Source organism: Aspergillus uvarum (assembly GCF_003184745.1).
Source record: "Aspergillus uvarum CBS 121591 unplaced genomic scaffold BO82scaffold_84, whole genome shotgun sequence".
NCBI classification, from domain to species: Eukaryota; Fungi; Ascomycota; class Eurotiomycetes; order Eurotiales; family Aspergillaceae; genus Aspergillus; species Aspergillus uvarum.
In genome coordinates, this window is record NW_020291381.1 from 1 (window position 1) to 19,309 (window position 19,309).

Consider the following 19,309-nt stretch of genomic DNA (forward strand, 5'->3'; position numbering starts at 1 on the left):
ATAAAGCAGGATAAGTTATAATCCACACTATGTTGAGAGGGTGGGTCTCCTTCACGTAGACAGATAAAACTCTCAGAAAAGAGTTTTAAGATCTGGCTGGGGGGATCTGGCTCCACCTTGGAGAAATACCTGTCTTCAGGTTCACCTTGAGTCATCATCCATCTGGTCTGGAGTCAGTGATGTCTGTATACATAGTAGAAAAGAATTTTCATTACTTACATTTTCCAATTCTCAACAGCTCTGTTGTATCTTTCATCAGTAGCCGGTGCTCTCTTCTTGTGACATATCTCATTCTCTTTCCGTTTTGTAATTTGTTGGTACTCTGTAGTAAAACCACGTAATTCACCGATTTTTCGGAGCTCCTCAACCTTTCTCCGCCTCTGCTCCTCGCCTGATTTGTTGTCACGTGACATGCCGAGTTTCGATATGGTATCACTTTTCAAGTTGTTTACTGAGCATGAGTTCATCGAACAAAAAAAAAGAATGGACAACCAGGTCAAATGCCCTATTTAACTTCAAAATCTTTCTCGCTTGGTTGCCTGGCTGGCCCGCTTGGTCACTCAATCGCTCACCCATTTGCTCACCCTGCTCACCCCGCTCACCCACGCTCTTGACAACATCACCCAAATCACCCGCACTCACTCTTCGTCTTAGCGTTGCTCACCCATAAAGCAGCGACTGAGAAAGGGCTCATATCCCACTCGGCCGCGTTCAATAGGTGGCTTGAGTACGGCTGAGCGGACGGGAAGCCCTATTTTCCACACCCTATGGTCGTATGTGCTCGCTGGAGTGGTGGAGCAGTATATGTCCATATCAGAAAATGAGGCCGCTCTAGCACTGTGCGAAACAGAGGGGAGAGAGCTTCTAGGCTGAGATACACAGGGTGAGATTCCCAGCTCATCTATACGATAGACATGTAATTACACTAGGATCGTAATATCTACTGGACTCTTCTTTGAACTCTCGGACCTGGTTCCCACAGCACTTTGAACCCTTGCCCCCTAAAAACCCTGCAGCCTGGTGCAGTTCCAATCTCCGCCCCAACCATTCTTGTAAATCAGCCCATACTTAAAACCTAGAAGGTATCTTGTTGTTGCTCTCCATCTTGCGTGTATGGAAGTCCTTGCAAAGTCCGTGTATCCATGACTGGCAGCGAGCCCACCCAATGTCCATTGAGCTACCTCGGTTGTAGGCACCTAGGCTTACTTCTAGTATGCCTTGAACTGCCTACCTTAGGCATGAGTCGTCACTTTGGGTCTGATCGGGACGGAACCTGACTGGACTTAGGGCCGGCCGGCCCTTTGTGCGGCACTGAAGATCATTGGCGGGAACTGCAGAGGGGGCAACCTTGACTGAGTTCCTGGAAGAACATTCATTAAACTCAGTGCTTCAGATATCCCTCCAAAAACCTGGCAGGATTTAGATGCTGGTCCCTTCACTGATCATCTCGTGAGCCTAAAAACCCAAGTCCACGACAACAACGCCAAGAGATGCATGCCGACTATCAAAGCACTAGATGGAGTTGCGTCTGCCCTTGGGGCTAGTAAGTTCCTGGCTAGTAGGCCTTGATTTGTGAGTAGGTAGAGACGGCGCTGACATCTGCAAGCAACGCTTTAATCCCGCGATCTTTTTCTCCGCCAACAGCTCCGCCTCGGTTCCCTGATCCTCGATCTTGTGCATATACTGCTGGGCTTGCTCTTTGATCTCCTCCAGATGCCGTTGGGCTTGTTCCTCCATCTCCTTCATGCAATCGTTGGCGGTAATGCGAACCTCGGTGTTACTGTCCTCCACCTGGTCGCGAAACTCGGTCTCGTGAAGGTGGCAGTCATCCAAGAACTGATCCCGGCACTCGCTTACAGCACTGTCGATAATCGCGTTGAGGATATGTGGTTCGATGAAACACTTGATCTTCTCCTCGACAATGCGTTCGAGGCGGCGTTCCATGGATTCCACCTGGGCACACATGACTTTCTCGGAATCAGACACCCGATGACTCTCGGGATCCCCGGGTATAGCGTGTAGACATCGACTGGCTAATCGAATCAATAATTTACAGATCAGGTCAGCAGAAGCACCGCGGAGCATATGTTCGAGACGTGCAAGTGTGGCTCGCTCCGTACAGCTTGGAGAGGAACGGCGTGTAAAGTCGGTTGGCCGGATTGAGGCCGGCGAGGTAGGCGGGAGAGTACTAGGTGTATTGATTTCGGTGGGACAGCAGGGCGGTTCCGGGGATGTAAAGAGCGGTCTCTTTCGTCTGTCATCCTCGGATGATGGGATTAACGAGTGGTCTATATACGATTAACAAAGCTACTGTAGAAGGCTTAAAGTACAAGGACTACTAGATGATAGAATACCTCGGGCCCGTTTCCCACCTACATGCGCTGACTTGGGTTCCTCATTATACGGGGGTGGATCCGCTTGCTTGACCTGCTCGGACGCAGGCTCCTCATAGTCTGGCGGTCGCTCAAGCAACACATTCAGATCCTTCCAAACTCTTACGACCAGACCTTGACGAGAGTCATCGAAAGATACTGCTTTAAGGCTTCTTGTCTCAAGGCCACGGACGAAAGCCTTCAGCATCCCGAGTTCGCCACCCACAAACTGTCGCGCGGCAAAATGGATACGTAGAGATTTGAATTCACATATCCTTGCAAAAGCAGCGAAATTCCAATCTCCATGAGTCGCGGAGAGTGGAGACGACATCTCAGACGGGCAAAGAACCGTCCCCTCCGCAGGCGCCCGAACAAATTCCAGTGTCAGTGTTGAGACGTCCCGAACGTGTTTTACTCTCGTCGGAAGTTTCGAAGCAAAATAGTCTGAACAAAGTGTTTCGTCGCTGGCCGAGATCAAGCTACATGTCTTGACCGACTCGGGAGGGATTCTCAATATCAACGTATCTTCTTCACCGCTCAGACGATTCGATAGATGTGCCTTGATACTGAGAGATATGCATCCTTTGTTAGTATTCTTATCATAGGCAAGACGAAAACCAGCAAGAGAGGGATTCTCGCGAGGAGATGTAGAAACCAGAACGGCCTTCACGCGTGAGGCCCACGGCGTGTTTGTCGATGATGAGTCGGTCATAGTCCTGTCGTTGCAAGATAAGCCAGATTAAAGAAGTCGAAAACCCTCGATGAATCGAGTTTGCCCTTTCCCACCCAGGCTTTTGAAGACGAAGTGAGCAGCCCTGACTCGTGTGATACGTGCATGAAATCAACAACGATGATGAGAGGAGTAAAGGTAGTAAATGCTTCTAGCGGCCTGGTCACGAGAGCGTGCCCAATCTGAAGTCAACAAATGAAATCAGAGAGTCCTATGAGAACACAGGAATGGCAGGTCTGGTGGCGAGAGCGGCAAGTAGCAAATACTTCCTCCAAGTGAGGGATGGATTTCGTCACAAGTGAGAGGATGAAGGGGAGAATGAGAGGAGTAAAGGTAGTAAATGCTTCTTGCGGCCTGGTCACGAGAGCGTGCCCAATCTGAAGTCAATAAATGAAATCAGAGAGTCCTATGAGAACACAGGAATGGCAGGCCTGGCGGCGAGAGCGGCAAGCAGCAAATACTTCCCCTAAGTGGGGGATGGATTTCGTCACAAGTGAGAGGATGAAGGAGAGAAGGAGAGAAGGAAGAGAAGAAGGAAGGTGGATAAGGAGCCCGGGGGAAGTTGGCGACGCGTCTTTCGGAAGCGGATTTACATTTGCTCCGACCTAGGTTGGGTCTTTCTGCTTACGTCATTATGGATGCTTGGCGCACGGACCTTCCGCAGCACATCAGAATCCGGAATTAGAATCCGGCAAGCGGCCAGACCTTGCTTAAAGAGTAGGACTATTGCTAAGTTACCTAGTATCCGCGGACGAAGTACAATTTGGGTATCATTATCCGATGCGAACCAAGCAGCAGCATATTAGTAGAATACAATATGTAGTAGTCATAAACCTGGATCCATATTCGAACTTGAACCGCTCTCCACTCATCGAATCCGAGGATAATCATCTAATTCATGTCGCCCGCTTTTTATCAGCCAAATAACAAATTAAGCCCACGTAATGATATGCACCGAAATACAAATGAAAGTACGAGATAGAAGAGTAGGAACTACAAGCCTCGAAAATGAGAAGTCATCGATAGTCCGGTCGTTGAATCACCCCCTTCGCATCGACAGGAAGGTACGCCCCGCCGCGGCGGTCACGCTCACTTAGAATCGCTTGATCGGCTCGAACCCACTGCTTGAAGGGTGTATTGGGGTCGTCCGACCAGACCGATCCTGTCGGACGGAGATGGCGGAGGGACAGGAACCAGTTCTCGTTCATGTCATCAGTGTCACTCTCCGCCTCGGATGCGGTCTCGGGCTGCGCTTGCGGTGGAGGAGCGGGCGGCGGGGACGGCGGTTCTTCGCCGAGTTCGATGCTGGCGGTCTCGTGGTGTTCCTCAATGCACATGGAGTCACCGTTTTCCTCATCCTCCTCGAACTCGGACGCTGTCGTCGCGTTGGGATCGGCTGGACCCGCAGTTTCGGGGTCGAAGTGCATTTCTGGAGATACTGGTGCTTGCTTAGTAGAGCTTGCTCTATCCTCTTTATCGTCAAAGAGCAGAAGCTCCACTTCGCTCTCCATGACAATATCCGAGTGCTCGGCCGGTTCTACTAGAGCGTGTTCGGCCGAGCCGGCTGCGTGCTCCGCCAGGACATAGGGCAGAAGCTCGGTATCGCTGTCCATATCAATGTCCGAGTGCTCTGCTGGACCTGGCGAAGCTTGTTCGGGAGCGCTGGCTTCATTCCCTGCAAGAACAGAGTGCAGTTGCTCAATAACGCTCTCCACATCAGCATCGAAGGGCCCTTCTAACTTAACCGAACCATTTCTGACGGATCGTGGTTCGACCGCAACCATGACATGGCGCGGCTCTCTGTCAGCGCTCTCAGCCTCAGCGTCAGAAGGCTCCGATTGTTCTATCAGAGGTCGCCTGGCAGATGCAGCTTCGTCTACTGCAGGAACTGAATGCAGATCTTCGTCCGCGCTCCCAGTCTCCGCGTCCGCGTCCGAGGGCTTCGATTGTTGCTTGGCAGATACTGTTTCATCCCCTGCAACAACAGCGTCTCGCTTAGCCGGATTTATCGCACCCGGCGCTTGAGCAGGCACATCATTGGTGCCTCCGGCAAAGGGCACCTCTTGCACTTCCGGCTGGGCGGGCTCTGCCCTATCCTCTGCAACAATAGAATGTGAGGTTGTTGCTGAGTCCATTTCTCCATTTTCCTGATCAAATGAGTTCTGGATGTCCTGGATGACCGATTGGTCGTGTTCTCCCCGTCCTTCGGAGGCCCAATTTCTGTGATCAACGGTAGGAGTGTCTTGATTTATCGGCGCATCGTGTTCTTCCGCCTCGGAGCCATTTAGCTCCCCTGCTGCATCAGACGGCGAGTGCTTCGCTGAACCGACTCTTTCGACCTCCATGTCAGTGGTATCGTGTAAGCTTTGCCCTGTCGACTCATTATGCTCTTCTGGTTCGTGAGACCCAGCCTTGTCTGCAAGAATGGCCTGTGGCTGTTCTGCTACGTCCAATGGCGTAGTTCCTTGGCCAACAGAGTCTTGCGTGTTTGAATTCGACGACTCTTGACTTTCTACTGTCATATCGACATCTTGGCTTTCTTGGTCAGGTGTGTCGTGGGCCTGAGACTGATCTTGTTCCCCCACGGTGGTGGGCCCTGCTTGGTCCGCTGCGGGGACGGGTTCGAGGTGCTCCGCTGAGTCCATATCCTCGGCTTCCTGGCCGACTGTGCCATGAATGTCTTCCACAATCGACTTGTTTTCTTCCTTAGCTGCAATCGATAATGGCGGGTGTTCTGCTGTGTCCACTCCTTCAAAACCCTTATCGACGGCAGCGTGGGCATCTTCAGGTTTCTTGGCATTCGTTTCAAGCACGGAAGACAGTGCTGCGTTCCTTGCACCGATCACTTCCAGGTCTTCTTCTGAGACCACCGATTCCGACTCTTGGCCTTCCATATTTTCAGCATCTTCCAGGATAGATCCATCTGTGCTTTCCAGCTCGCCCATTGAGATATTTTGACTGCCCTCAAGCTCGTCAACTTGGCTGATCTCGACATGACTGGGAATTGTCGTCTCAGCAGCTTGATCAGTCACAGTGCGATCCTTAGTTTGAGATTCATGCTGAGACTGAACAGCGATGATTGGCTCTACTGGTGTTGGAGTGACGTCGTGATCGGCCACCAAGCTGTCCTCGGCTTGCGAAGCATGTTCTTGAGACTGAACAGCAAGAATTTGCTCCACCGGTGTCGGAGTGGCGTCCCGATCAGCCATCAAACTGTCCTCGACTTGCGAGGCGTGGTGCTGGGATTCAAGCCCTATGATCGATTCCGTGGGTGTTGAGGTGTCGTCGCGATCAGCCACTGAATTGTCCTCGACTTGCGAAGCGTGCTGCTCGGGCTCAACCACGGTAACTGGTTCCGCTGGTTTTGGAGTTGTATCTCGATCATCCATGTAATGCCACCCTGTGTGCTGTTCGTGCTGCGCAGTCTCGATTGTTGACACTTGGTTGCCTGGAGTTGGTGTCGCCGCCTTAGATATCTGCCCACTTTCTAGGCCACTAGACTCCGGAGCATTCTCTTTCTCGAAAGCGGTAAATCCATCGTGTATGGGGGCATATTCCAGAGCGGACTCGTAAGCGCTGGCTGAGCTAGTAGGTATTACAAGCCGCTCTGCTGAGGCAAGGTCAGAAGACGCATCTTCCTCGGTGTGCTTTTGCTCTCTATGGCGTGTCATATTCCAATTCCCGGCCTGGGCGACAGATTGAGGCTGGCGATGGGGAGTGGGTGACGACATTACAGACGATATATCCATGTCAGTGTCGGATAAGGTAGCCTGGCTCCCCGGCTCGAAAGAGTCAGCTTTCAGGTTAGTGAAGCGGTCCACAAGACTGCCAGTAAACGATGTGTCTGGCCTGGGTGCCGGGGCAGGTACAGGAGCAGGCACATGATCCTCGTTGGCTGGGTCATACTGTGCTGCTGCAATCGCGATACCCTGCGCTGTCAGGCTTCGCTTCTTGTATATAGGTCGGGAAAAAGTACATGCAAAATAGTCTTCGTAATCCATGGACTTTGATTCCGATACCTGGCTCTGCTGTATATAGCCAGGAAAATCTTCGAGATACTTGATAATGAAGTCATCCCATAAGAAAGACCGTTGCAGGTGGCCCTTAGCTCGCACAGCCTGAAGCTTAAAGCAGAGCTTGGAGAAGTGATGAAAGTCGCCAGTATAGTTTGGATAATTACGACAGAACTTCCCATAAGTCTGATGAGCTTCCCAGCTATCAGCGGGATCGCGGGGACTCTGTCGATGCAATGCGCTGGAAGCTGGTCCGTGCGCTGTTTCAGGCGGCTGCGTTCGAGGTCGTTTGGATGGGCCATATGCCTCGTCTTCGAGAGCAGACGCAGGACGTTTCGAGACCACTCCCACGGAATGCCGGTTTGATGATCTCTGTGCCAGAAAATCGTAGCTAGCTTCCTTTTGACTATCGGTCTCGAGCGGCAGAGACGAGGGCAGTACGACTTCCATGATCACACTCGCTTCACTCAGTCTCGGGGCACTTGAATCTAGAACCACATCTGCGGTAGAACACGGCGTTGGGTCCTGCGTTGGTAGGTCCCGACTGCTCATCTGCGTCCCAACAATGTCCACTCGGATTTCCGCGTTAGTGCCCTGGGATCGATCATGTGGAAGACTTTGTAAAGAAGACTCCTTGTTGGTGCTACTCCCGATAGAATTCAGAATTCGTGACTGAGATGAAGATTTGTCTACACTGGGTGACTGGGTACTAGGGGCCTGCATTTGCGGGGCTTTGCTACTCAGTTCGGGCTGAGAATGGCGAAACCGTCTCAAGTTGGTCTCGGGGGTGTCCAGCACCTGCACCTGATCTTGTGTAGCAGGCGCAGGAAGAGACGGGCCTGAGCTGGTTATCTCCTGCTCCGACTGACGGACAAACTGCAACTGAGATAGTTCGACTCCAAGTGGACAAGGCACAGAGGTGTCCATCATGGAGTCATCACTGTCTCCATCCGAGTCATCTCGTAGACTATGGTCTCGAACTGTGATGCTTCGCCGAGTAGGATGTATACCTGTTTTGGCCCGACCAGCAACGTCCCCTGGATTCTCAGACCCCGTGCTTAGAACACGCTGACGGGATTCCGGAATAGACTTTTCGGCCATACGATCCGCTTGCACTTCGGGTCTATCTACCAACGGTGCATTTCGCCCTAGCCTGCGCGGGCTCCCTCTTATTGGGCTACTATCTTCAGGCAGGGCTGGACGTCGACGTATAGTCTGTTCCGGGGAGCTTTCTGACCACTGCGACGTCAGAGGCTCGCCTTCTGAGTCTGAATCGGCTCGAGGTGTGGGGCTGGGAGAATCAAGTGGACGCCGTTCAGATGGAGACGATTCCGGTGTTGCTTGTTTCGGTGACCTTTCCCTAGCGGCGCGGCATCTTCGCGACACAATAGTGTTCCACTGAGCAAGTAGACGAGGCGGTACGTGGCCTTGTGGTTTGCTTTCCCCGGGTAGAGGTGGTATCCAGCGACGCTTATGTAACCCTAGTAAATCCTGTTGGTCCTTGGGTATACGAATATCCCGTTCCTCAATTCGAGGTAAATCCTTCCAGGGGTCTTCAAGGCAAAGTCCCGGTTTCTCCAGTGGCTGCTTCTCATTAACTACCGCCCTGTGAGACTGTTGGGCCGTCTGTAGTGAGAGGTTAGTTTTTTTCTCTGCGCCTTTCTGAGACAATCCTGCTGGCTGTGGCAGTCGCTCTGCTTCAGAGCGACCGTTTGGCGGCGCAGAGTTCCTTGATACTCTGGGCAGAGATTCGCTGTCCGTGGTGGGAGGCTGCGAAGCTATCCGAAGGAACTGATTGCTCGATGGGCGGGGGACGGGTTGCGCGGTTGCACCCAGCACGGTAAAGGGCAAAGGCGCGATGTCTATACCAGCCCTGGCATGCTCTGCAGTATAATACCTGGTAGATGGTATGTTTGCCATTGCTGTGGGTACAGCAGTGCCATGCTGGTGGTTCGGAATCGGAGGGAGGGGAGTTATGCGACTCAGCTGATCCGAAGGGCTATTAATCCCAACCCGCTGATCTAGCATTGCAAGAAGAGTAGAGACCCTATCACTTGTGTCCGGGCGTGGCGCATGCTGCGTAGCCTGAGCCTGAGGAGCTGGATATACCTGGGACATGAAACCATTCTGCGAGGCAGGCATTTGGAACGACTGATGGGTCTGCGAAGAGAACGAATCCTTGGCTCGAGGGGCAGGCGCCATGATATGCTGCAAAGATTGCTTGGCATCTCTGGACGCATCTTGCATCAACTTATAAACCGGATGTTTCCGAAGGGTCTTCCCCTTTGAGGGGGTCTTGAGCCTGGCCGAGCCCCATTCTACCTTGAAACGTTGGACATAGAGATGGACCTTCGGGGTTGCCGTGGTATACTCCAAGACTAGCTCAAAGTCCTCCAGCTGAACACGGTATCCTCGTATCTCCTCCTTGCTGAACGGATGCTGTGAGTATCTCTTCTGATAGTCCTCCAGCGCCTCTCTGGAAAAGATCGCTTCGACTTGGGCGTCTGAGTCAGTCACATTGAGCTTGTTAAAGTGTCGGTCTTCCGTACACTACCGGAAGAGTTTCTTGTCAGTGCTGCGAGATCTAGGAAGGGGAGGGTGGCTCACACTGTTCACCAGAACACTCTTGATGGCATCGATCCGGAAGCGGAGGTTGCTCTGGTCGTTCTCAAAAGGGATTTTGACCGAAGTTTTACTCAAATAGGAGCTCAGGAGGCGTTCAATCATCGAAGCTATCCATTTCGTTGGAGTATCCATCATGGAGGGGAAACTCGTCTAATGTGCTGCTACAGCAGCGCATAGTAGCCTGGGCGGAGATACAAATCAAACCAAAGATCTGACATTTGGTGTCTGCATACGAAAATGCTTTAGTTATGCAAGTAGCGTGACAGTCACTGATCTGTCCGAATCACTACTAGGTAAGGTCCACAGCAGCCATTAAGTTGATATGAAATGATAAATCGAGAGCAAAACGACAACACCACCTCTCTTAGAAACCATGCTTTTTTTTTCCCCTTTCACCTTGATCGCCGTGTAACGCGAGCTCTGTCGATTTGACGCGTCTGACCGCCTTCGCTTCTGTGTGGCGCATGCTTATCCATCACTTACAACTTAACTTATAACCTGAAAGTCACCAGCCACAGCCCCTCCCGATGCCGCAAACCACGTCATTGGGCAGCGGCACATGTCATGGGCTTCGTCCCAATCCCTGCGGCTTTTGCTTGTCCCTCCTCTCTGTCTCTGTGTCGCCTGTGTCGCCGAGTCTAGACAATGAATCACCGAATAATCTTCCAACTTCCTCCCGAGTTGCCTTCTCCACCTGTCGCCCCGTTGTCATAGCAAAAGTCAAAACTTTGCCTTTTGTCTGCCTCTTGTCCCTCGACGCGGAACTGAACTGTCTGACTATCTGATTGTCTGACAGTCCGACCCTCCTCCCGAGAAACCCACTCGTTATAAACAACTCCAGATGATGTGGAGTCGACCTCTCCATGCATGGATCCTCACCGCACAGACTCCGATCACCGAGCAACTCAGCTCCGCCCCAGCAAGATACTTCGAATGTTTGCCAACCCTTACTCCTCCTAAACTTGTGAGGTCGACCCGATAAGGTCCCCCCGCGGGCGATACTTTTCTCTGTGCCACCCGTGTCCGTGTGTGTGTGTGTGTGTGTGTGTGTGTGTGTGTGTGTGGACGTGACGGGGCTTGGATGGCGTCCCAACGATCCCAAGGGACGTCGAGCCCATCTGCATCGTCAGTCTTCCTTCCTCTGGGTCGCCGAGGCTCTCGAGCATCTATTTCAACACAAGCTGAACGCGAAAGCCTAAATGCAACTCTCGATCAAATCCATAGCGCCGCCTATCAGTCCGATACCCTCACCGTCTTCAACGACTTCACCAGTCCACCGGCTCCGACCTCGGTCGTCGACGAGAAGAGTTTGTCAGGCGAGCTGCAAGGAGGTTTAAGTGGGCTGTATACTAGGTTCCGAACATCAGTGGGTGGGATTGTTGGCGGGGTGGGCAAGACATCGAACAACACCTCGACCGAAGACCCTGGCCTCAAAAGTCCGCTTCCGTCAGAACGTTCGTTCCCCAGATCTGCCCCGGACTCGGTCGCAGAGTCGCAGCATTACCATCCGGGTTCATCTCAAGGGTCAAGGTTACACTCACCGGTGCCGGGGAACCTCTCCGCTCAAAATGGCCCGCCCCCGTCGGGACTGGCGAAGAGCTCCAAGGTTTCTTCCAAGGCAACGAGTATATCCTCAAAAGCTTCCATCTTGCCACAGCCGGCCTTGAAATCTCCCGTCCCGCCCTTGCCAAAGACTACAGGCAGTGCGTTGGCTGTGGACCCCACAGTCACGGAAGTTCATGTAAACGCTGTCAAAGAACCACTTCTTCACTCGAGTAATGCCTCAGCCAACTTCTCCACCAACAGCTTGCAGACGGTTGACTCCGCTGGTACGGACAAGGAAGAAGGCCCTCACACTGCATCTCTAAGCTCGTCGGGCTGGAGCCAACGTCTACCGAACTCTCCGCTTATGCAGATCAAGTCGCATTCTAGCGCCTACGATGGCCAGGAAGTTAGCAGGTCCTCCACAGCGGGTAGTCAACCCCCCGATTATTTCAGAAGGTCGGAGGGACACATAGAAGCCAATTTACCTGGCCCATTGCGTAAGGCTAAAAGGTCGGTTGATCTTGGTCCAGATGGGATATCGTTGCCCCATGAACGATTGAGGTCAAACTCGGCCGCTTCCTTCAAACCTGAAAGATCAACTGTCGCGTCTGGATCGAGGACAAACAGCGTCAGCCAAGTCTCCAACCACGGCGAAGGATCTCTGCCCGAGGGAAAATTGCCATTGGGCATCAACGCCTCAGTGCCTTTGACTGATGGTAGCTCCCATTCGAAAGAACCAGCGAAGGCTCCTGTCAAACAGAAACCTGGCGACAGACTCTCTATATCTAGTGCCAGTCGCTTACCCGGATATGTGGCGTCTCAAGCCTCAACAGGAGAGTCTACCTCTGGGACGCCAGTACTACCTCCGTTAAATACGGCCGTGGAACGAGTTTCTAGCCAAGATGGGCGAAGTCGGCGATCTCATGGTGGAGGCGACGGCGTCATGTCCCAGCTAAGGAGCAAACTACTCAGTAAGGAGTTTTGGATGCGGGATGAGAACGCAAAGGATTGTTTCCATTGTGGAGAAACATTTTCCACTTTCCGACGCAAACATCACTGTCGGACCTGTGGCCAGATTTTTGATTCGAAATGTACACTCCTGATTCCCGGTGACAGGTTCGGTCAACCCGGTACCATTCGTGTCTGCAAACCTTGTGAGGCTATGATCAATGGTCATGACGATGATTCCTCCGAATTTTCCGATAGTGAACAAAGCCCTATTGTGATAAACCCTCGGGTTTCTGAGCTTGGAGCAAGTATATACTCACGCATGCCGCCGGATGACGACGACACGTCCTCAATCGTCTCTCAGTCCATCGAACATGTCATGAAGACCCCCACTATGGCCATTCCAGCAACGAGACGTGCAGGTGAAGGGCACAACCGTCGCTCTGCCGTTCTCGAGATTAGTCCTGACAGGCCATTGACTAGGCCTACCTCCTCGAGATCGTTAAAGTCTACATTAAGCGGAAGACCTCATTCTATGGGCCACAAACGCCATCACTCGCGTCAGCAATATATTCGCAACTTTAAGCCATTTCATGATGATAGAGCTCCATTCCAACGGCGCCATGCAGATGACTCTACCCGCGAACAGCGCCTTCCCGCGTTCCACAAAGATAATATTATTGATCCTGACTTGGCACAGTATCTTTCTGATGACGCTTCCAGCGGCGATGAACAGCCCAACTTGTTGTCTGCAGTTTCCGAGGGATCATTGTCCAAAAGCGGCGGTGAAAGTGAGAGAACCACCTTTGGCGGGCTACTCGCGGCGATGAAGAAGGGACGGTCTGCTTTCGGAGACCGAAGCACTACCAATTTCAATTTCTCTTACCGTGACGGTGATGAAGGAAGTCTTAGTAGCTCGAGAGCTGTAAACTTGCCCCGGGCTTCTCGGCGTCGCAACCTGAGCGTTGCGAGTAGTGTTCATCAGCGTCACTCTCCAAGAGCATCCAAAGATAGTGTCTTCAACCCACATGAACCGACAAACGTCGCTCATGTATTTTCCATAGGGATTGCTCCAAGTGGGTTCAAAATGACGAGAAGCTCCTCCATGAGGGGAGCAGGCGCGCCGCCGGTTGAATTGAACAAGGCTAGTCTACATCACGTCCGAAGACTTCTACAACAACTCCTGAAAGATGCTTCGGTGCCGACTGCGTCAAAGTGGGAAACGGCACTCCTCCCGATCCTCTTGAAGGCAGCTGACGAGGTTGTCCCCGATGTGCAGGGTGGTGATGACATGGACATTCGTCACTACATCAAACTCAAGAAGATCTCAGGCGGTAGGCCTGGGGATACCTCATACGTTTCGGGTCTCGTCTTTACCAAGAATCTCGCACTCAAGAGTATGCCTCGAAGCATCCCGCAACCTAAAATCTTGATCATCGCGTTTCCACTTGAGTACGCACGACATCAACAGCACTTTATGAGCTTGGAACCCGTGATTCGTCAAGAACGGGAGTTCCTCGAGAATCTTGTTAGTCGCATTGCTGCTCTCCGACCAAACTTGCTCCTTGTTGAGAAGAACGTGTCTGGCCTGGCTCTCGAACTTCTGGACAAAGCTAATATCGCAACCGCGTACAATGTGAAATCGTCGGTCCTCGAAGCTGTTTCTCGCTGTACTCAAACACGAATTATAACTTCAATGGATAAGCTTGTGACCACGCCTGTGACGAGTGACTGTGGCAGCTTCGACGTCAAGACTTATGTGTACAATGGTCGGAAGAAGACATACATGTACCTGTCGGGCTGCCGCAAAGAACTCGGCTGTACGATTGTCCTGCGGGGAGGAGACGGAAATGTCCTTTCCAAGGTCAAACGGATCACTGAATTCATGGCATATGTTGTTTACAACCTCAAGCTCGAAACATGTCTGATGCGAGACGAATTCGCGCAGATGCCGTCGTTGCCAAATATCGAGCCCGACAAGAAAATTGAACTCGACCGAGACTCTGGCGAGAAGAAATCCAGCAATTCGTCGCAAGAAGCATTGGTGGCTCCCAGCGAAGTCGTTGAGGTACCAGATGATGTTCCCATGCCGACGTACTACGAAGAAATCATCCACGACCATGAAACAAAGATTTTGTCTGCCTCGCCGTTTGTCAAATTTGAGCCTCCCTATTTGCTCGCCAGGGCTCGGGAGATGGAGCGCAGACTGGCCTACTTAAAGCGTCTCCGTGACCAAGATCCCGACTCTGGATTGTCCTCAGATGAAAAGGCGAAAGCGCAAAAGTTTATCCTCATTACTCCCGAAATGGTTCATGAGGCACCGCAAGGAGCTCCACCCAAGGTCAAGGAAGTTCTGCGTGCAGCCCATGATGCTGAATATGACCGAGCGCTTCACCATTATCAAACACAGAAACGACAGTGGGAGGCTTATGTTGCTGGGAGCGTCGGTCTTTTTGATCCTTATGCGCACCAGAACATTGTCGTTCTGTTTAGCCTTGTCTGCACTACGACATCGATTCCGTGTTCTGGTCCAGATCTTCTCGCCTTGGAATACTACAATGAACATGGCGGTGACGCGATTTTCGAACCGGATTGTACGCTTGGGCAGTATGTAGAGGATATCTGTCTACATGCCAACGCAGTTTGTACTGCGAACGGCTGCGAGAAAAGGATGTTCGAGCATCATCGTCAGTACGTCCACGGCGAAGCCCAAATAAGCATATTCACACAGCCCTATCCCTCGAAGCTCCGCGGCCTTCAGGACACCATTTTGATGTGGAGCTGCTGCAAGGTTTGTGGCAATGAAACGCAGGTCTTTCCGATGTCTGAAAGCACCTGGAAGTATTCCTTCGGGAAGTATTTGGAGCTTTCGTTCTGGAACAAGAATTTGCATGCCCGAGCGGGCGTTTGCCCTCATGACTTACAGCGAGATCATCTCCGTTTCTTCGGTTTCAAGGATGTTGCCATCCGCATTCACTACGATACCATTAATTTGCTTGAGATCATTGTTCCTCGGACTCGGGTCACCTGGAAAGTGGACAATGACCTCAAACTCAGGAACGAGATCTATCAAAGAATGGAGCAACGCATCGGTAGATTCATGACCTCGGTGAAGGCCAGGTTGAAGGGCATCAATGTTGAAAGCGTGATTCCAAAATTGGCGGAAGACTGCAAGAAGGAGATTGAGAACCTAAACCGAAAGGCAAACGAGGATAGCGCCATGATTGTCAAGCAGCTTCAAGAGAAGTACACCAATTCCCAATATTGGGAGGTCATACCTCTGAACGAAGTCCTCCGAGCGGTCCAGGAAAAGGTTGTTGAATGGGACACTGCTTTCGCTGAATTTGAGAAGAATTTCTTCCCTTCGGAGAAAGATATCCGACGTCTAGCAACTTTACAACTCAAGAAAATATTCTTGGACAGGGATGCTACTTCCATCTCCTCCAACGAAGAGCCTCCAACAACCCCAACCGAAATTGAATGCGGACAAAGTCTCGAATCAGAAAAGATCCGCCAAGCACGTCGCATGACCCTCTCCCCCGAAAAGGCTCAGGACGTTCTCGTTTCGGTTGTCGAGGAGCACTCGAACAGAAAGGATGTAGCTCACAGCCAGGGAAGTGAGTTGAGCAGAGAGGATATCGACTCCTCGGCCATCTCAACTAGCCCCGTAAGCTCACGTTTCTCTCCTCCCCAAGCCGAGCTCGCGGCAGAAAAGGAGGTTCAACACCTCGATCTCGCAACGCCATCGGCTCAGCCTGAACATTCAGCTTTGGTGCCTTCTGTGGCAAGCTCATTAGAGACGGTGGAGACCCATCCGCCTATGGTCATTCCCACAGCACCAGATGCGAAACCCACGGAGACTCCATCACCCGATGAATCTAATACTCACACAAGGAAGAAGAGCGAAGACGTGATCAAAGTCGCTCCTCCGAGCCGTTTGCCGTCGGCAATTCCACGACCGGCTGAAGGTCTCCTTCGGCGTAGTGGGAAGTCAGCTTCTCCGCCTTTGTTCCGCTCTCAAACACAACCAGTTCAGCCGCAAAAAGAACTAGCGTACGACGGCGTTCCTATGAGGGGCATGAAGCTTGCGCTGGGAAAGTTAAATCCGCTGGATGGGACGCCCAGTCCTCCCTTGGATTCCAAGTTCAGGCCCGGAGACAAGAAATTGTTTGGCTTTAATGCCATGCGTAACGGGAGGATGACACCCGGGCCATCTTTCATTCCACGCTCGATTCCCAATCGGAGAAACTCGCGGGTCTCAAACCTGGCGAGGCATTTCGAGCAACTGAGCCGAGAATTTGAAAAGGAACGTCAACGCGAAAGAGCCCAGCGCGCCGCTAAAGGCGCGCATTCCCGGGCTTTCCCTTTAGCCTCCTCCAAGCCCATCGTGGAGGTGTATAAGAATGTTAGGGAAGCAGTAGAGGAGCGAGAGCCATCTGGCGAAGGAGACGAGCTTTTGTCGCGCATTCCTTTGGACCAGTCAAGCAGAAACAGTGAAGACATACTCGGGAAGGAAATGGAAGATGGCAGGAAAGACTCTATTTCTCAGGAGCTTCCTGAAACCAAACCAGGCATCGAGGATGGTACTCATGAGGAGCACAACTTGTCAGACGGTGAAGCAGATGCGCACAGTGATGAAGATAGAGCATCAACCGATGATCTGCAGCGGACCGATTCGAATGACGAGATCAAGGGGTCTCCCGAAGATGAGCAAATGGACCTCAAGGAGTTCCCGAAACATGAAAGAAGCACACTCTTGAAGATGCTGACAAACTTCTGGTCCGAGCGATCTGCCAGTGGATGGACTCCGCTCGACTACCCACTCACCATGTCCGACCACGTCTTCGCTGATTGTGACATTATCGTTCGTGAGGATGAACCAAGCTCACTGATAGCGTTCGCGCTAGATTCGTCCGATTACAAGGAGAAGCTCACGGCCATTCAGCGGCGCTTTGAGGAACCGGAGGAGAAAGTCGCAATCCCAGACCAGGGCACAGAGGCCTTTGAAGAAACCCGGGTGGAACACGCCCTGCTGCGGTCTACCGGCACGCATCTCAAGTACCAATTCCAAGAAGGCCAGGCCAAGATGCTTTGTAAGATCTTCTACGCCGAACAGTTCGACGCGCTACGAAGAAAGTGCGGTGTCGCGGAGCGGATCGTGGAGTCCCTCTCCCGTTGTGCGAAATGGGATTCGAAAGGAGGCAAGACGAAGTCCTTGTTCCTGAAGACCCTTGATGACCGCTTCATCCTTAAGTCATTGTCGCCCATTGAAACCCAGGCGTTCTTGAAGTTCGCCCCTGCATACTTCCAGATCATGTCTGAGGCTCTGTTCCACGAATTGCCCTCCGCAATTGCCAAGATGTTCGGATTCTACCAGGTGATCATCAAAAACCCTGCCACGGGAACGGAGTTCAATTGGTTTTTACTATTGATGGAGAACCTGTTCTACGACCGAGTCCCTACGCGGATCTTCGACCTCAAGGGCTCGATGAGGAATCGCAAGGTGCAAAGCACCGGAGAACGCAACGAGGTGCTTCTCGACGAGAACATGGTCGACTTCATCTATGAAACGCCGCTGTTTGTCCGGGAGCATTCGAAGAAGCTGCTCAGCCAAAGTGTCTGGAATGATACCCTCTTTTTGGGTCGTCAAAATGTGATGGACTACTCTCTCATGATCGCCATCGACGAGAATCGGTCGGAACTGGTTGTCGGAGTCATCGATTGCATTCGAACGTACACGTGGGACAAGAAGCTGGAGTCCTGGATCAAGGATCGTGGCTTTGCCGGCGGTGGCAAGAACCGACCTACTGTCACCAGTCCAAAGGAGTATAAGAGTCGCTTCAGGGAGGCGATGGCCCGCTATGTACTCCAAGCACCAAGGTAGGTCACAGTTTGCTGGAATCATGCTCGTGGGACGATGCTAACTGCTTAGTAGTTGCTGGCACCAATTCCAACAACCCCAAGCCTTCAGATACGCTCCGGTCGAGCACTACCCAAACCCGGCCAGTCACTCAGTCATCGACGGTGAGACCGTTGACGAAACGCCGCACTGAACCATTCTGCCAGCGTCCTAAAGAATGGGAACACTTTTCTAATTGCGCGTCATATCTTTATGAATATCACAACCAGCATGCATACATAACTGACACGACGATACGACACGAAGTGATGTATAAAAGAACAGAACGTTCCTTCTTCGTTACTTACTGCTTTTTTTCCGCATTGACCTACTTTTGATTCAATTTGCTATGATATGTGAGCGACTGAGCATGGAACACACGAAGCGGCTTTGTTTGCATGTGCAACTACACCGAGCTCTCCCCAAGCGGGCGACTTCCTCGGTCCCTCTCCTTAATGTAATTAATTGAAACTTGATAGATTAGCCAGCGACCAGCTTGAGCATCATCATGATCATTGAATGAGACACTACTATCTACCACATGACTCATCGATATAGAATAGTAGATCTATGTACTGTACACATTCATGGCTTTGGACAGAAAGAATACCTTCACCGGTGAGTTAGCAGTAGTAGTCGAGTCCCTCCAACCAACCGGGCACCGGGCCGGGCCAGCAACCCTACAGTGTGAAGTAACTTCCGTTCTCCCGACTCCTGGCGAAACTGGCTCAGGCTCCTTTTACCGGCCGATCCCGGGAAAACCCGGGTTGCATCAACGCGGGAATTTGATTTGCCCTCCACCACAGTCCACAGTCCACACCCACATGCATTAGGAACTTTTTTTCTTTTCTCTGTCGCAGTTCATCTTTGTAAATCATTTGCGTTTCTTTCCCTTCGTTCTCCCTTTTTGCGATCCTAGACTCAGGTTGGCTGGATGGACGTGTTATCATATCGCATCAGGGCGCGCGGTCCACCACCACCACCACCACCACCCGCATACTCATACTAGCCATATCCCGAATGTTTCCATGGGAAGACAAGCTGAGAATGGAATTGAGAAAACTGACCTCGGTCTTTCGGGGTAATCGGTTTTCCATAACAACCGTGACCCCCCTCCTTCCTTCCTTCCTTCCTTCCTTCTTCCTTGTGCTCCCCCGCAAGGTCATCTTTCTTTTCT

General features: G+C 51.8%; 4 protein-coding genes across 4 annotated transcripts; 1 reads left to right on the top strand and 3 right to left on the bottom strand.

Annotated features, from left to right (window-relative positions):
- Nucleotides 1–35: 35 nt before the first annotated feature.
- Nucleotides 36–413, bottom strand: BO82DRAFT_296112 (uncharacterized protein; the record flags this gene model as incomplete). Its single annotated transcript, XM_025631890.1, has 2 exons — nt 36–167; nt 237–413. Coding segments are annotated over 2 exons (309 nt in total), but the record flags the coding sequence as incomplete, so codon positions are not given.
- Nucleotides 414–1,091: 678 nt separating this feature from the next.
- Nucleotides 1,092–3,284, bottom strand: BO82DRAFT_204284 (uncharacterized protein). The gene is made up of 2 exons (XM_025630633.1): nt 2,355–3,284; nt 1,092–2,288 (listed from the first exon to the last, which is right to left on the bottom strand). The coding sequence occupies exons 1-2, from the start codon at nt 3,082–3,084 to the stop codon at nt 1,513–1,515; spliced, it is 1,506 nt and encodes a 501-aa protein (XP_025486656.1). The 5' UTR covers nt 3,085–3,284; the 3' UTR covers nt 1,092–1,512.
- Nucleotides 3,285–3,871: 587 nt separating this feature from the next.
- BO82DRAFT_436592 (uncharacterized protein) lies at nt 3,872–9,872 on the bottom strand (the record flags this gene model as incomplete). The annotated part of the gene is made up of 3 exons (XM_025641129.1): nt 3,872–8,741; nt 9,225–9,665; nt 9,723–9,872. The coding sequence occupies 3 exons, from the start codon at nt 9,870–9,872 to the stop codon at nt 4,119–4,121; spliced, it is 5,214 nt and encodes a 1,737-aa protein (XP_025486657.1). The 3' UTR covers nt 3,872–4,118.
- A 530-nt stretch (nt 9,873–10,402) lies between these two features.
- BO82DRAFT_321703 (1-phosphatidylinositol-3-phosphate 5-kinase FAB1) lies at nt 10,403–18,675 on the top strand. The gene is made up of 3 exons (XM_025632741.1): nt 10,403–15,854; nt 15,906–18,113; nt 18,169–18,675. The coding sequence occupies exons 1-3, from the start codon at nt 10,822–10,824 to the stop codon at nt 18,284–18,286; spliced, it is 7,359 nt and encodes a 2,452-aa protein (XP_025486658.1). The 5' UTR covers nt 10,403–10,821; the 3' UTR covers nt 18,287–18,675.
- The last annotated feature ends 634 nt before the right edge of the window (nt 18,676–19,309 follow it).

What these genes read in the sequence shown, in the direction of transcription:
- BO82DRAFT_204284 (XM_025630633.1), bottom strand. Translation starts at nt 3,084, where the DNA reads ATGACCGACTCATCATCGACAAACACGCCGTGGGCCTCACGCGTGAAG. An exon ending in AGGTGGGAAACGGGCCCGAG is followed by an intron (nt 2,289 to 2,354) that starts GTATTCTATCAT and finishes AATCGTATATAG; the next exon opens with ACCACTCGTTAATCCCATCA.
- BO82DRAFT_321703 (XM_025632741.1), top strand. Translation starts at nt 10,822, where the DNA reads ATGGCGTCCCAACGATCCCAAGGGACGTCGAGCCCATCTGCATCGTCA. An exon ending in GCTCACAGCCAGGGAAGTGA is followed by an intron (nt 15,855 to 15,905) that starts GTTGAGCAGAGA and finishes TAGCCCCGTAAG; the next exon opens with CTCACGTTTCTCTCCTCCCC. An exon ending in TATGTACTCCAAGCACCAAG is followed by an intron (nt 18,114 to 18,168) that starts GTAGGTCACAGT and finishes ACTGCTTAGTAG; the next exon opens with TTGCTGGCACCAATTCCAAC.